Source organism: Manis pentadactyla, chromosome 9 (assembly GCF_030020395.1).
Source record: "Manis pentadactyla isolate mManPen7 chromosome 9, mManPen7.hap1, whole genome shotgun sequence".
Lineage (NCBI taxonomy): Eukaryota > Metazoa > Chordata > Mammalia > Pholidota > Manidae > Manis > Manis pentadactyla.
Window position 1 is genome coordinate 14,681,186 of NC_080027.1, and position 16,045 is coordinate 14,697,230.

At 50.6% G+C, this 16,045-nt stretch overlaps 1 protein-coding gene across 1 annotated transcript; it reads right to left on the reverse strand.

The window, feature by feature from the left end:
* Positions 1 to 4,696: 4,696 nt before the first annotated feature.
* SLC3A2 (solute carrier family 3 member 2) lies at positions 4,697 to 10,492 on the reverse strand. The gene is made up of 9 exons (XM_036926361.2): positions 9,957 to 10,492; positions 9,316 to 9,489; positions 8,639 to 8,733; positions 7,033 to 7,101; positions 6,869 to 6,927; positions 6,532 to 6,712; positions 6,276 to 6,419; positions 5,303 to 5,386; positions 4,697 to 5,213 (listed from the first exon to the last, which is right to left on the reverse strand). Exons 1-9 carry the CDS (start codon positions 10,387 to 10,389, stop codon positions 4,845 to 4,847), a joined length of 1,608 nt encoding a protein of 535 aa, XP_036782256.2. The 5' UTR covers positions 10,390 to 10,492; the 3' UTR covers positions 4,697 to 4,844.
* Positions 10,493 to 16,045: the final 5,553 nt, after the last annotated feature.

Genomic DNA, 16,045 nt, shown 5'->3' on the forward strand with positions numbered 1-16,045 from the left:
CCCTCGGATGAGCTCTGACCGCACCCCCCTGCTGGAAACCTCCACCTGCAAGTCCGAGGACACCTGAGCCCGGCACACATCCCTGGAGCCGACCGCCTTCCTGCCCACAGTGCTTCTCTTCCTGCCTCCCCTTCTCAGCTTAATGGCCCCAGCCTGCTCCCTGGACACCTAGGCCAGGAACTCAGAAGCCACCACACAGCCCCCTTCTCCTTGGATCAAGTCCATCCCTCCTGGGCAATCATGAATTTCTGGAGTGTCTTCTCTGCAAACATCTCTCCAAGCCGTTCCCCTCCACTCCAACCACACAGACTCTGTCTCAACTTCCAAATCTTCCTGGGCTGCTCCAACAGCCCCCTGCATGGCTCCCTGCCCAAGTCCTGAGCACCCTCCGTTTCCTCCACAGCAGCAGAGCCAGAGCAGGCTTTCTGGAGCTCAAACCTGACCATGCCTCTCGTCCCCAGTGGTGTTGCAGCAGTGTCCCTGCCTATGAGGGCCAAGTTCCTTTCTTGTTCCCATCTAAGCTTGCTACATAGTCTGGCGTCCAATCCCAGACCTGCTGGAATACTACATCCAGAAGAAAACACAGGAATTTTATAATTATTGACCTCGGGCATAACTGAGCAAATGTGGGAAATGTTGATCTAGTCATTCCCAAACTGCTGTGAGAACCATTTCGGGAAGCTGGTGAAAAATAAGACCCGCAGGCTCACCCTTGGAGATTCCCTTTCAGTGGACTTCCAGAGGATTCCGCATAACCTGGGTGGGAACCACTGATCTACACATAGGACAAAGTACAGATGACTTGAGCATGGCTGTTAAAGCCCTTTGTGTTCCAGCCTCTGGTTGGCCCTCACCATGGTCCCCAACTGCCCAAAACCATGCTGTCTATAGTCCTCACACTCACCACGGTATTTCAACTGAGTGACTACACATAATGACCCCTCTATCGGGCAGCACTGTCCTCCAGGTGGGTCACACGAACACCTGCTGGTGCCTCAGCTCAAATGAAGGCTCCAGAAGCTTCCCCACCCTCTGCTGGGTTAAATACTTCCTCTGTAGCCCACAGGGCCTGCTTCACCACCACCCCCAGCCTTTACTCAGCACCTGGACACCTATTCACACATCTCTTCCACTTCCAGTCAGGGAAGCCAGAATGGTGGGGTGGGATTTCAGCCCTTTTCTGCCCCCATACTTAGCACATTGACTGGTCCTAGGAAAATGACTCAGATGTCAGTCCCCTCCCCAACCCAAGGGCAGGTATTTGGCTAGGGACCCTGTGGAAAGACCAAATCCAGTGGCATGGGGGCGCCTGATCACCGTGCTACTACCTGGGGTCAAATGGCAATTCCAGTGCTGGGTCCAAGAGCGTCCCTTTACCTCTGAGCCCTCAGCCTCTTCTGTAAACAAGGTGTCCAGAGTCCTCACAGGTGTTATCATAGTGACTTAAAAAATGGTGAAACCTCAATGAACCTATTATCTCACTTAAAAGTGCTCTTGACCCTCCCTTAACATAGAGAACTAGTGGCTGCCACAGGGTAGGTTGGGGAATAGGCCAAATAGGTGAAGGGGATAGAATTACAAACTTCCAATTATGAAATGAGTCATGGAGATGGATGTGCAATTTAAGGAATATAGTCAGTAATACTGCAGTAACCGTGTGTGGTGGCAAATGGTAACTGCGGTTTCCGTGGTGAGCATTTCACTATGTGCATAACTGGTGAATAACTGTGTTGTACACCTGAAATTAATAGAATATTGTATGTCAGCTACACTTCATTAAAAAAGATTTCTTACAAGACAGTTTCTACTCTCAAAGAACCCACTAGGGATTGGAGATTAATAAATAATTACAACACATGGAAAGTACGACAGAAAGGAACACAGAGCATAGTATGAGGAACAGGTAACCTGTTCTCAATCGTTAACATAAATTAGAGCAACATAAAAATGCCCTGACCCCTTAAGAGATGGCCTCCAGTGCTTAGAATTCCAAGCACTCGTTCCTCTGGAAACAGGGAGAGAGCAGAGGGTCTTGTTCGCCCTGAAGCCAGGAAGTTGAGGGAACAGCCACTCAAAAAACGTTAAGTGAATGAACAGCAGAGGCCGTGCGGCTGCCTGCTCTCGGCCTACCTCTGCTTCTAGTGACTCCTGCCGTGAGCTCAGAGGCAGTCTGGCCACCTTCCTCATCTGTGTTGACAGGAGTGACAGTCCCTCCTCTACAGGGCGGTAGGAGCCGAGACACTTCAGTGACTGCATCTGGCTGTTTCCTTATTTGGCGTGAGAGTGAGGGAGGCCCCCATGATACAGTTCTGGAAGATTCCAGGGGGCCTGCAAGTTCATGTTCTCACCTGTCCCCTCCAGCACAGAGGTCAGGGAACTGCCCGGGCCCCACACAGCACCACTAGAAATTTGAATGTCACTTAATTTTTGGTTTAATCATTTTCTGTTTTAAAAACAAATATGGGTAGTCTCGGCTTGGCATGATAAAGTTCCTAGTGGTGATGGTGGCTCAACAGTGTGAATGTACTTAATGCTACTCAATTGTACACCTAGAAATTGGTAATATGGTCAATTCTACTATGTGCATTTTATAATTTTTTTTTTTAATGAAGGTCCAGAGTGAATTGCACAGCACAGTCATGAGGAGGAGGCTCCATCTGTAGCAACACGATACAAATTGTTGGCCAGAGAGGAGACCGGGGGGCAAAGAGGGAAACAGGAAGGCTGGAGCCGGGACCGGGGAAAGGCCCAAGGTGGGGCTGTGGGGAGCCCCAGGAAGAGAGACCCGAGTAAGACAAGGGCCAGAACAAGGAAGGGCTCTCGGGAGGGGGCCAACGTCCAGCCCCGCTGCCGGGTGTGTCTTCTCAGGAACCGTGCTGGGAGGGCCTCAGAGGATGTGCTGAGCGCCGTTCTTCCCCCTCACAGCCCTGGGGCAGGTACAAGCCGAGGCAAACACCAGCGAGCAAACAGGAAGCGGGCCCTCACTGGGGGCATCTAAGCTCTCCGTCTGTCCCCTACACCAGGGCACCCTTGGAGGCCAGGCCCAACCCAAGCGCCACCCCACAGGCACCAGCGCCCTTTTCTAGAAGCTAGGAGGACTGAACTCAACCCAAGCCCACTGCCTCCAGGCTGACCCAGGAATCCCGACGACTGCAGCAGGACACAACAGCAAACCCCGTAGCTCTAAGCAAAATAAACACAGGATCCAAACACTTCCTACCACCTCCCGGGCTCCCATCCCAGGGAGTCCTTTAGTATGTCCTCTAAGTCACGGCAGCAGGAACCCTCCTAAGAGCCTCCCTGCTAGTCAGCAGCCAGTGAGCCTAACATCAAAGTCAGACGTCACTGCTCAAAACCCAGCCACTCCCCCGACTACCTCAGGCCCTGTGTAGGGAAGAATTAATCCTACCCACAATTCTGGTCTTTGCCCTGAGCTACCGGGAGGTGACCTCTAGGCCCTGAGAATGTCCTGCGTAACAGGAATGTCTTTGGGCATTTCAGACAGCAGACAGTCTAACAATGTGACTTGTGATGGCGGCTTTGGGACACACACCCTCTGGGAGAATTGGAGAGTAAAGGTCAGCCACGTGGGTGTTGTGATTTTAAGCCCCAAGAAACTCTGGACCCCAAAGGCTCAGGTGAGCTGCCCTGCTTGGCAAGTTACACACCAGAAGGTCTTGCGTCCGAGATTCCACTGAAAGGACAATCATGGGAAGCCCCTTTGGACCCTTCCAGATTCTGTGTCCGTTCTTTGGTTCGTTCATATGCTCTAATAAAACTGTAATCTTAAGTCTCTTCCTGAATTCTGAGTCATTCTGGTGAGATGGTCATGGGGACCCGGGACTCGCAGCTGGTGTCTGAACGGGGACTGTGCCCTCCAACTGCACTTTGCCAGACTCTGTACTGCACTACCCCCGCTCTGCCCCGTAGACTGCATCCTCGAGGGTCCAGTATGCTCCCAGCCCTGGGCAATGGAGGGCCCCTCCCCCGGTACCTGGCAAGTTAACTCCCTCCCTTCTTTCAGACCTTTTATTCAAAAGGCCCCACCTCAAATTGCCCCCACCCTCCTCAAATTCCTGTGGCTGCACCTCAAATTGCCCACACGCCCAGACACCTACCTCTTTTCCCGCTTCACTTTTTCCTCTTTGAACACTATCATCATACCTGCTACACTACATCTTACTCATCTTCTTTCTTCTCTGTCTCCACTAGAAGACAAGTCCCAAGGAGAGAGGGTTTTTGTGCTTTGTTCCCTCCTGTAGCCCCAGGACCCAGGACAGTTTCTGGCACATGCTGAGTGTGCACTGAGTTCTTACTGAATGAATGACCTCTAGTATCCTTTAGAGAACAGGCCACCCTGCTCCCACTTTCTCCCTAAAAGGCCAAGTCTACACAAACAGGAGGCTGACCACAGCTGGCTGAGACACTGCTGAGGGAAATAAGGAGTCAGTAAGACCCAAGACCTCCAAGAGAGCCCCTGGTCCTCTGGCCCGGCCTGGGTGAGGAGGCACAGATGCCAGTCCCAGGCCTGACACCTCTTTGCTCTTTTGAGCTTGGCAGGCCCCTTCCTCGCTGGGCTAGAGCAGGTGCACGGAACTCTCCGGCCCTGATCACAAGGGGGCACGTCCCGGGGTGAGAGGGAAAGCCAGGGAGAGAAATTCCTGCTGTCACAGAGGAGTGGAGGGAAGACAGGACCTTGCTAGGCAGGGGTGACTTTTATTTGAAGCCAATAAACACTGTATTTGGGGGTTCACTTGTAATCCACGACACTAAAAAAAAGAGAAAGAGAGAAACCACAACTTCGAAGAGCCTGCGGAAGAAAGGGGAAGGATAGTGGGTCCCGGTCAGGCCACATAGGGGAAGCGGAGCAGCAGCCCCTCGTGGGGCTCCAGGTTCAGGTGCTCCAGCTCAAGAAAGGTGCCCTCCTCACGGCCTGGGCCTGGCTGGGTGCTGAGCACTATATCCACCCTGGCCGGCAGGCTGGTGCTGGCAGGCAGGCTGGACACGTCCAACCTGGCAGGTCGGCTCACCCCCCCAAAGTTGAGCACTACCAGGAAACGTTCGTTCTGGTCCCACTGGCGGATGTAGGAGAAGATGTCAGGCCCTGAGGTGAGGGCATGGAAGTCTCCATGCAGCAGGGAGCGCTCCTTGCCCCGCAGATCACTCAGGCGCCGGAACAAGGAGAGGAGGGAGACAGGGTCTCCGTTCTGGCCCTGTAAATGGTGAAGACAGGGCAGGATGCGATGAAGGGTGCCCCTGGGTACCAACTGCTACAAGTCACCAGCCCACCTGGAACCCTCACCTTCACAGTCATGTTGGTGCTTACAGGTCCTGAGGTGTTAGGGAAGCTGGATTCATCCCAGAGCATGGCTGGGGCCTTTGCAGGCTGCAAAGAAGGGAAAATAGCACTTAAACAAGGCCTGGGCCCGCTCTTTCTAACTCCTCTGTCTGTTCCCAGCCCCGTCCATGCAGAGCCTCAAAATGTGTACCTGCTACTGGACAAGCAAGCCAAGCTCCCACATTGGGCCCTGCACGCATTGCCCCCTCAGCCCAGTGGACTCTGCTCCCAGACAGACACCAGGCGGGGCTCCCTCACCTCTCCCACTCTCTGCTCAGCTATCTCATCAGGTTCTCTGTGGCCACTCAATGTGAAATACCCCCTATCTCCTATTCTCTAGGTCCAACCCTGCTTTCCTTTGCATAAGCAGCACCTGGCATCTTTATTACATTTATTACCTAATTTTGCCACCTCCAGCTCTTTTGTGCATGGCTGTATCCTTTGTGCAGGGCATGAAGGAATTACTCCACAAAACTTTGTGAAATAAAAGGAATGACCAGTTCTATAAATATCAGCTCAGGTGCCCACCTCCACGCCTCTGGCTGAGGCTGAGTGCCTTCACAGTGTTAACCTACCATAGCCCTGGCTGCCATGTGCTTCCTACTCATCTGGTTCCCCCACTAAGCCGTGAGTCCCCAGAGGGTGCCCACTGTCCCTGAGTAAGCGAGGGAGGGAGTGACGGCTACCGCACTGAACACCTACCAGGTACCAGGCGTCACTGTTTACGATACGCCCTCATTTAATCCTCGCCACCATGCAAGAAATGCCGTATCACAGAAGCGATGACCGAGACCCAGGGAAGTGAAGCAACTTGCCAAGGCCACACAGCTCCTGACTAGGTTGCTAACTAGGGCTCAAGCGCGGCTGCCCCCAAGGCTCACGCCTGCCTGCTGCCATCCACAGAACCCTACTGTGCTGGGGAGGCAGCAAGTGATACCTGTCCAGGCAGGGTAGCTGCCTCCAGGCCAATCTCGTCCCCATAGCTGAAAACCGGGGTCCCTGGCAGGGTGAAAAGCAGCAGCTGGTAGAGTCGAAGGAGCTGAGCCGGCACAAAGGAAGTCAGGAGTCCTGCCTGAGACAACTGCAAAGTGGAGACAGGAGGAGTCAGCCCCCGAGCCCCCTCTGCTTCCACCTCCCAACATTTTTTCCTCTAAAAGGCCTCCTGCTCCCTCTCCCGCCACTGTGGTACTCACACTCCAGCTGCCCCAGTGACTGCCAGTGGTGTTCAGATACTGGGTGACCAGCACTTCTGCATGCTTCCCAGTAAAACTGGAGTTTGACAGGTATGAGCTAGTCAACAATAGGTCCTCGGTGGATTCCAGCAGGTGCAGGATCTGCTGAAGGTCCGAGGACTCAGTACCTGCAATGAAGAGCCTGCAGAGAGCAGAACAGGGGTTAATGTTGGTAAAGGATACGAACGGAAGAATGGAGGTGAAGAACGTTCCTTAGACTAGGAACTACCCCCTTCCTTAGGCCTAGCACTCTGATGGGTTCCCATGATGGGGCTGGGATGGGGGGGCTGGTACCCACTTATCTTCACTGAAGCTCTTGGTGATGTTCTGCCACTCAGGCAAGAGTGAAGACGCATCCTAAAAGGAAAAAAGCAGAGTCGAGAAGCAGGGAACACTACCAGGCCCTGGAGAGTCCCCCTAATCTCACTCAAGCTGTGCATCTCATGTGGAAAGGACACTCACCTTCAGGTTCTCCATGTCCCGAACCTGGAACCCATCTATGGCAGTCTGTAGCCAAAAGTTCAGAGCATTCTATGGGGCGGGGGACAAAAGAACATAGGAAAGATATCAACACTCTGATGCGAAGGCTCAGAAAATTCCAAACCACACTAAACCTTGCCTACCACGTGCTTCCCCGTGACCTTGGGAGTCCCTTTCCTTGAATGGCCTCACTTTCCCACCTCTATCATAAAGGTTTAGCCTTTGGTCCCCTCCCATTCTAACACATCGTTGATTCTCTTAGTGCTACAGCATTTCACGTCTCTACTCCTGCCCATGGCAAATCACACAGCCTCACTTGGCACCCACAGAAAACGCCCAAGAGAAAAAAAGTATGTTCATAAACAGAATTTCATTTACCCATTGGCATGTATGGAATGCTAGTATACTCATTTTAGAGATGAGGAGAACAGTCTCAGAGAGGCAAGGAGGCATGCCCAAGATCACAAGCAGAGAGCAGCAGACAGACAAGATCCCAAGACAGTGTACCTACTCCTGTCCCGGTGTCCCAAGGCCTGGGGAGGGTGTGAGTAAGAGAGCCAGTCAGAACGAGGCCAAGGATGAAAGAGCAAAGTTCAAAGCCCAGCTCCGGGGCAGAGTAGATGAAGAGTTGGAAAGAAGAGCCAGCTCTGCAGACAGGTCCTGGCTTGAAACCCCAGCATTCATGGCCACCTAACATGGAACCCCACACCCACAGCCTCTGCGCTCCCTTTTCTCTCACTCCATGTGCTCTCTGATCTCATCTTTGCTTTCATCTGAAGCTTCCACTACTCGTGCCAGACCATCAGAAAACGTTCCCTTATTTGTAACTTTTAAATGGTCTCCCAGCGATTAGCAAAGGCTGAACTGGATGGCCCCAAGGGTCCTATGGAAATGCTGGGAAATTCTACCTCAGAATCCTGGCTGCCAGCAGGGTCAGTGTCCCAGAGCCCAGGCCACTAGGAGCCCAGTGACCTTCAGTGCCCCACCCCCAGCTTGCTGTACAGTTTGAGTGCATACCTTTACTCAGAAAGGCAGACCAGAGAAATAAGAGTACTCAGGACCTCAGATCCCACGAAGGCCCTCTGAACCTTAGCTTCCCCATTTACAGATCAGGCACAAGGAGAGGGACCTTGTGTGGTTATATAGGGGATTGGAGAATGTTTATAGAATACTTAGCATAGTCCCAGACACATAAGACCCCATTGCTTACAACTTCAGACTGGGCTCCACTCCAAAACACACCAAACAAGAACTGGGAACCAGACAGGATGGGACTCCCACAGAGAGAGGGCTTCCTCTCCCAAAAGGACAAGAAATCAAACTCAGATTGACATCTAGGAAATTCCCTTCCCGGCACTGTTACCATCAGAGTCAAGGAAACAAGAAAAATGAGTTAGAAAAGGAACAAGAAAAACAGGGGTGCACTGCGGGCCTAGCCTGCTTGTGGGAAGAGCAAGCCTGCTGAGCTCAAGAGGAGCCAGGGGCCTCTCAGCAGGAGCCATTCACTCTGGGTTTACAGGGCTTGTTACTCAGGACAGGCCTGGCCCCAACATGCAGCTCTCCCTGCCGTGAGCACCAGCACACTCACCTTCATCATGGAGTCCACAGAGCCAATCTCAGTGGGGAAGAACCATGAGTTTGGGCTCCTGTAGTTGGGAGTGAGGTCCAGAATGACGCGGATGCCTAGAACATGGAGGAACAGGCACAAGTGAGAAAGAAAAATCTCACAAGGGAGAAGAGGAAATCAACTGACACAAGCCTGTAAAGTATTTCCTACATAATGATACAAAATCTTAGGTTTGAACTCAGGCAAAAGTCATTCCACTGAAACAGATGTGAGGAAAGGCGAGCTCAAGATCTTTCTCACAGGGCACAAGGCATGTGGTACACTACGAAAGGTTGAAGGTATGGGCCCCTGAGCTGGCCAACCACAAAGTGAACCCTTTTCAAGTAAGACAAGATTTTGTTTGGATTTTTTTTTCCAAAAGGATCACTCTCTCACAGGTTTAAAAACCACATATTTAGTAGAAACCTACAATCTGCAAATAAAGGCCCTGAAGCCAAGAGGTTAAATGACTGTACATCCAACTAGGAAGTCTCTGAACTGCCTGACAAATTCCCTTTAAGTTGAAGCCTAACCTCCCAGGACCTGCCCTAGGAAAACTCAGCCAGCCAAGAGTAAAGCAAAGATGAGATCCTGTCTTTCCTCTGGCCAGAAGGCAAAGCCCTTTCTAGCTGCCTCCTTGCCAACTCTAGGACACCCACTCTTTTTCTTGGCTGATTGCAGGAGACTGTCAAAATCTTCCTTGGAGCCAAAAGCGGGGTCGATCTGTTCCAAGTTGGTCCCACTGACATCATCCTTCTGGTTCTTGTGAATTGGGCCCAGCACAATGCCCTTCACCTTCAGGGTGCTCAGGTAATCGAGATGCCTCTTCAGGCCTGAAATGAGGAAGCTGGGTTAAAGTGAGACCCCTCTCCCCACTTGCCTGCCTCCCTCTAGGAACTGGTTAGGGCTTTCCTAGGATGGGGAGGGAATAGGCTCTGGGATGCAGAGGGGAATGGCAGAGAATGAGCATCACCCTAATCTCCCTTCCCGGGGACACAGTGTGAAGGGTGAGTCTGGATCACGGGACTCGGAAGAGCTGACGTAAGGAGCCCTGCACATTGCTTCAGAAACCGGCTGCGACTGGCTCGTGGGACCGCGGGGCGGGGGGTGGGGTGTGTATGCTGAGTCAGCTGCCCTCGTGAAAGCGGGAGAGGGGCGGTTTTCTTCCAAGAAGGGAACTACGTCCCAGGGTGCGGCCCCCGGTACCGGATGGGGTGAACCTAATGGGTCAATCTGGGGACGGGGTCGCAGCCGACCAGTTAAACCAGGGGCGCGCGGGGCGGGGGTGCCCTGCTCTCACCCTCCAGGCTGCCAGCGTCGCCGCCCTGGAAGGCCTGCAGGTCGCCGATGCGGTAGAGGGCGCCCTTGTGCCACCACCTCTGTCCCGGCAGCTCGCGGCAGCGCGGCGCCCGCACGATGATGACCACGGCGCCCGCCAGCATGCCGAGCCAGCCGAGCCAGAAGAGCAGCAGCAGGGCCCAGCGGGTGCGCACCCAGCCGGGGCTGCCCGCCACCTTCAGCAGCTCCTCTTTGGTCAGGCCCGTGAACTTAGCTGCGGCCGCCGCCTCCGCCTCGTCGTCGGCCACCTTGAGCTTCACCAGACCGTTCTTCTCGGCGCCGCCCGACACAACCACAGCCACCGCCGCCCCCGACGCCGCGTTCATCGGCTGCTTTTCGGGTTCCAACTCGTTCAGCTCCACTTCCTTCATGTCCACCTCGGTGTCCTGGCTCATGGTGCCTGCGGAACCGGCGACACGACGCGGCCTGCAGTCAGATGGCGGCTGTTCCCCCGCTCCAACCTCCCGGCCCCAGAGCGGCTACCCAGCACTCCGCGTAGTTTCCGACTGTCTGCGGAGCAGCTAGCGCGGCCTCGGGGAATTGGCTGGGGAGCCCCGCCCCTGCCCGCCCCTTAAAGCGGAACCTCCCGGACCGCTCCGGACAGCTCGTGCGCACGTCGGGTCAGGAACAACGTCGGGGGCACGCCTCCCAGCCCTGCGTGAGCCAGTTTCCAAACTTAAGTTCCTTTGAGCCGGACACCGAGAAGGCTGAGCTCAGGGCCAGCTTGTGGTGTCCGGCGTCTGTGATTTGTCCCACCCCGGGTCCCGCTGGTGCCCCCCGCCGCCGGGAGGTAGGCGGGGAGGGGGCATCCTCCATCGATGGGCCGCCGGCACCCTCTTCGTCCACTCCGAAGGCTAGCGACTGCTCCGGACACCATCTTCCATCTGCCTCTGCACCACGGCCCAGGCCACAGCCTGAGCTTCCGAACTTCGCACGCCACTTGCACTCTCAAAAGCCGGCCAAACTCACCTCCCGCCCCTTCCCCCACCAGGCCTTGTCTTCTCAGGTTTTTGGGACTTAGCTAGACCTCCGCTTTCTTTCAGGGCTTACTCCCACTAGTCCTTCAAGACTCATCTTGAGTTTGGCTCAATTAATTCATCATGCAGGAACTATTTATTGAGCACCCACTACAGTACTTGGCTTTATTAACTTCATTGTTATAAAATAATCTAATCTAGTCTTCGCCATCAAGTTTTCAAATGCATCTGTTTGGAGAGGAGAACTAAGGCTGACCCAACCCCCAGTTGCTGGCGCCAGGATGTTGGGCACCTAGGATTCTGACATCCAGAGACTAATGGGCAACCTCCAGACTGTAGCAAACATTCCAAAGTTGGGTCTGTTAGAAGCATTCACTGGTTTCCTACAATAGACCAGAAGATGCCATGGCCAGGCTCTTCCACACTTTGCGGGGCCTCCCACACATCATCCTGGTCTCCCCATGGTGCCTGGGTTCCCTTACCTCCCCATCACCTCACTATACTAGGCCCCGGAGGCAGCTGCAGAGACCCTGAAGCCCACCCAACCTCCCTTCACAGAGGTTCCTGGATTGAGGGTAAGTGGGGCAGAGACAAAGTTCACAGCAGGGACTGCTGGACATCAACACTGAGGTGCTGAGACTCTTGGGAACATCTTGTTCCTGAGCAGTGCCAGTTGGGTTATTTTCAGACAGGAGCTGAAGTAAGGCTCTTTCTCCCTCTCCCATCTGGGCTGGAAGCCAAAATGGCTGTGTACTTGCAAGAAAGCAGAAGCCAAGACCTGAAGAAATAGCAGACAGCGGTGCCAAAGGAGAGTGAAGGGTGTGAAAAGGCTCATCCTCTGCCATTCCCCTCTGCATCCCAGAGCCTATTCCATCCCCACCCTAGGAAAGCCCTAACCAGTTCCTAGAGGGAGGCAGGCAAGTGGGTAGAGGTTGGAGTTCAGACCAGTGCTCAAAGATGATAAGAAGTCCACAGGTGCCTTGGACCTGCCAGATAAGTGCCAACCAGGACTCTGAACAGACATCTCCAGTATGAAAGCTCAAGGTTGAGAACTGGACTCAGGAGATCTCCTTGACATGGTCCAACACTAACTAACACCCCCTAGAAACATAGTGTCTCACTCACAAGCTCCCATGGCTCCAGACAGATGAAGCCAACTACTACTGCAGGCAGTAAAAGCAGTTCACAACTTACATCCCCAAGTTTATCACCCTCCATGCCTTCCACAGGGATTACCCCCCAGCCACATCAGCCTGCAGACACCTGCCAACCTCACCAGACACCCAGCTTTGTCAGGCCTCTGCATCTCGGTACATGCCATTCCGTTTCTCCCTTCCTGTTGTGCCTCAAGCTCCTGTTCATTCAAGACCTAGCTCAGATGACATTTCTCAACTTCCAGAAAAGAATTACTTTGCACCCACTGTGAACTTATCTCTGCTACAACTCATGTCCCGTTTATGACATTTCCTTATCTGAGTGTCTGCTTGCACTTCAAGATAAACACCAGGGGCTTATGCTATTTGTGGATGGGCCTAGTGCTCAGAGGTAGCACAGTATAGGTACTTCATATAAGTATTTGGAAAATGAGTGGATGAACCTATCAATATTTACCCTTTTAGAAATAACAAAAGTAGCATGTGAAGATAAATGGATAAAAATGAAAAGGAATTTAAAGAACACTGCATCATCTCATATACAGATGAAGCTGTTTATACAGGAAAACAAGCGAAGACTTGTAACTGTTCAGCCAAAATAAAAGTAACAAAGCTGGGGGAAGGCAGGGGACAAGCACCAGGGAAACACTGTGGAGAAAGGGCAGAGGTGACTAGAGATCCTCAGATCCTTCAATGTCTGTTGATAAATATGAAATTTAACATTTAATGTAGGAATGCAAAGTATATCATTTGTCAAGAACTTAGCCTTCAAAAAAAGCAGAGGGCCAGATGTACAGAGAAAGTTCCTTTCTAACCCCCATTGCAAAAATCCATGTCATGTTTCCCAACAAATGAGGATTACTTGATCTTACCCAAAAGATCAGGAAGTTATCTTTCCCCAATGTGTGAAAAATATTTCCAAAGACAGAGCACAAATAGAGGATAGTTAGAAACTCTTCAGGAGACTGGCTCTGTTTATTACATTTCCTTGTCTGAGTGTCTGTTTGCACTTTAAGATAAACGGCAGGGGCTTATGCTATTGGTGGATGGGCCTACTGCTCAGAGGTAGCACAGTATAGGTACTTCATATATGTATTTGGAAATCCATCAGAATGCAACTCAGCCAAAGCCCAAGGCCTTATTCCAAAGACTCAGAAACAAAGCATCCAGGATCTGCCTCTAAAATACCCATCAGCCTTGAGTTTAGCCATTTGGAAAACAGATGATGGCTGACCAATGACAACTGTAAAATCACAGACCTAAGAAGCTCAACAAATCCCAAGCAGAATGAACGTAAAGAAAACCTTATTAACTCACCTTGTGATCAAAATCAATCCGAAAGGGAGGAGGGAAAGGGAAAAGGGGAAAAAACAAAAGAAGAAAGTAGAAAGCAAATAGTAAGATAGTACATTTAAGTTCTGGTTTACTAATAATTACATCAAATGTAAATAGTGTCAAATTTTCAATTAAAAAGCAGGGATTCATGAATTTGGTAACAAAACTTGGCTGTATGATAGCTACAAGAAACTGAATGTAAATAACAAGATACAGTATAAACTCCCATCGGAAAAAAAAGGACGATGGCTGAAGTCAAGGAACTGAGCATTTGACAGGTAAAAGCAGAGGAGGAGGCCGACCCCAACCACAGGCGCAGCTGCTGTTTGAAGAACTGATGTTAGAATAACATTTATTACTACAAATCCTGCAAGACGGACACAGAGTAAGGGGAGAACTGTCAGGGTTGTCTTAGTGAAGGGTGAGGAACATGAAGGGGATAAGAGCCGGGAAGAGTAAAGGAAATGTAACCAAAGCCATTTCTTTGAAGAAAAATAAATACACCATCTGAAAAGTATCTGGCACTGAAATAAATTGGCCAACGAACAACACTGAACAAGCCATTCTCTCTAATGCAACCATATATTAAAAGGGAAACACCAAGCAGATCAATTTATGGAAGAAATAGGAAAGCCCTTTTAACATATTACGCTTGGATAGATGACATCAGATATTCAACTGGTTGGACAGAACACTGACTGCATCAAAAAGGCAAACTACAGGGGTAATAAGAGATTAAATTCTCCTTAAAATAGTCACCGACATCCTCCAACAACAGCAATCTCTGCACGGTCACCCAAAATGGGCGAGCACGGCCCTGTCCCCATCGCCTGGCCCCTTCAGGACCTGTTCGCACCATGTTCTTCGGAAGAAAGTCACCAAGAAAGCCACACTCGAGAGGTCTGGAATGAAGCTCTGCCAACTAGGAGATTTGTCTCTTCTCTCTTATTTATTTATTGACCTGTTTACTTATTTGTATCAATACAGACTCTTGGATATTTATTTTATACTTTAGGTTGGAATATAGTACTATCTTACTTGGATTTTTGCTCAAATTGTTCCAACTTTGGCCACTGTGAGCTCTTTCGTGTTGGCCCCTGTGTCCTTTTAATACATTCCCTCTCCCCACCCCCTTTTCTTGAGCACTTCTTTGCTTTCTGCCACTACAAGATGCTCCAGGCTCATCTTGTAGATTCGCTAGGGCCCAAGCCCTAGAATCAGCCATTCTTTCAAGGAGTCCTGGTTTCTTTTATTCGAGAACAGTATTAGAAACCAAGATACAGGCAGTCAGGGGTCTTCTGATAAACCAAAGGTCTCCTTCAAAAATGTATCAATCTGACGGGAAAGGCAGTATAAACAGAGAAGACAAGTAATGATTCTACAGCATCTTACTACGCTGATGGACAGTGACTGTAATGGGGTATGTGGGGGGGACTTGATAATAGGGGGAGTCTAGTACCCATAATGTTGTTTAAGTAATTGTACATTAACGATACCCAAAAAAAAAATGTATCAGTCTCTGAGTGTGGGAGGGGGAATCAGAGGGCACAAAAATTCTCAATCATAATATAAATCGGTCACGGAGAGTAGTATAGCACGGGGAATATAGCCAGTGATTCTGTAACATCTTCCTAAGTTGACAGTACTCGCACTAGTGGGGGTGAGAATTTAATAATATGGTAACTGTTGAACCAGAATCACTGTTTTATACTTGAAACCAGTATGACTGTATATCAATGATACTTCAATAAAAATATACATATGTGTGTTATAATATGAAAGAAAAAATATATCAGTCTTCTCTTTTATAGGTCCCTTTTTTTTTGGTGTCTGATTTTAAAATATCTTTCCTTGAAAGCTTCCTTACTTCAAGGCCTGAAAGATACCCATCAGTATTTTCTATGGAAAAATATAAGGTTTTCTTTTTGACATTTAAATTCTTAACCCATCTTTAATTGACTTTTGTATATGGTATAAGGTAGACAGCCAATTTCATTTTTCAAATGGGTATCTGTGATAAGATAAAATACATATACAGCCCTTGTCCTTGGTGCCTGACACTGAGCTCCTAAACCCCTTGGAATTTCCTGGGTGGTAAGAATGTCTTTTCTCCTAATGAGGCCGCTCTTGGTGGACCCCTGGATAGCTTTGGAATGGGAACTGGTCATCAGAAATACCAAGGCAATGATTAGAGAGTTGGGACTTTCACTTCCACCCCCCAACCTCTGGGAAGGGGAAGGGCTGGAAATTGAGCTAATCACCAATGGCAATGATTAAACAATCATTCCTGAGTTCTGTAAGTCCTAGGGAATTATTGATCCTGAGAAAGTCATAGGAACCCCTGATTTACAGCCAGTTGATCAGAAGTACAGGAAGCAACCTTGGACTTGCTACTGGCATCTAAAGTGGGGGTCTGAGTCCTTAACCTGTTGGGTTCTGTGCTAATTCCAGAGAGTCGGTGTCAGAATTGAATTGTAGGACACCCTGCTGGTATCTGGACAATTGGAGAATTGGTGGTTGGGTGGAGGGGAAAACCCACAATTTGGTGTCAGTATTCTGAGCAAAAAACAGATCACAGCAGTTAG

Excerpts from the sequence above, each read along its gene's own strand:
- SLC3A2 (XM_036926361.2), bottom strand. The coding sequence starts at position 10,389 with ATGAGCCAGGACACCGAGGTGGACATGAAGGAAGTGGAGCTGAACGAG. Across the intron at positions 8,734-9,315 it reads GCAATCAGCCAAGAAAAAGA|GCATCCGCGTCATTCTGGAC; the intron begins GTGGGTGTCCTA and ends TCCATGTTCTAG. Across the intron at positions 6,928-7,032 it reads GGGACATGGAGAACCTGAAG|GATGCGTCTTCACTCTTGCC; the intron begins GTGAGTGTCCTT and ends TTTTCCTTTTAG.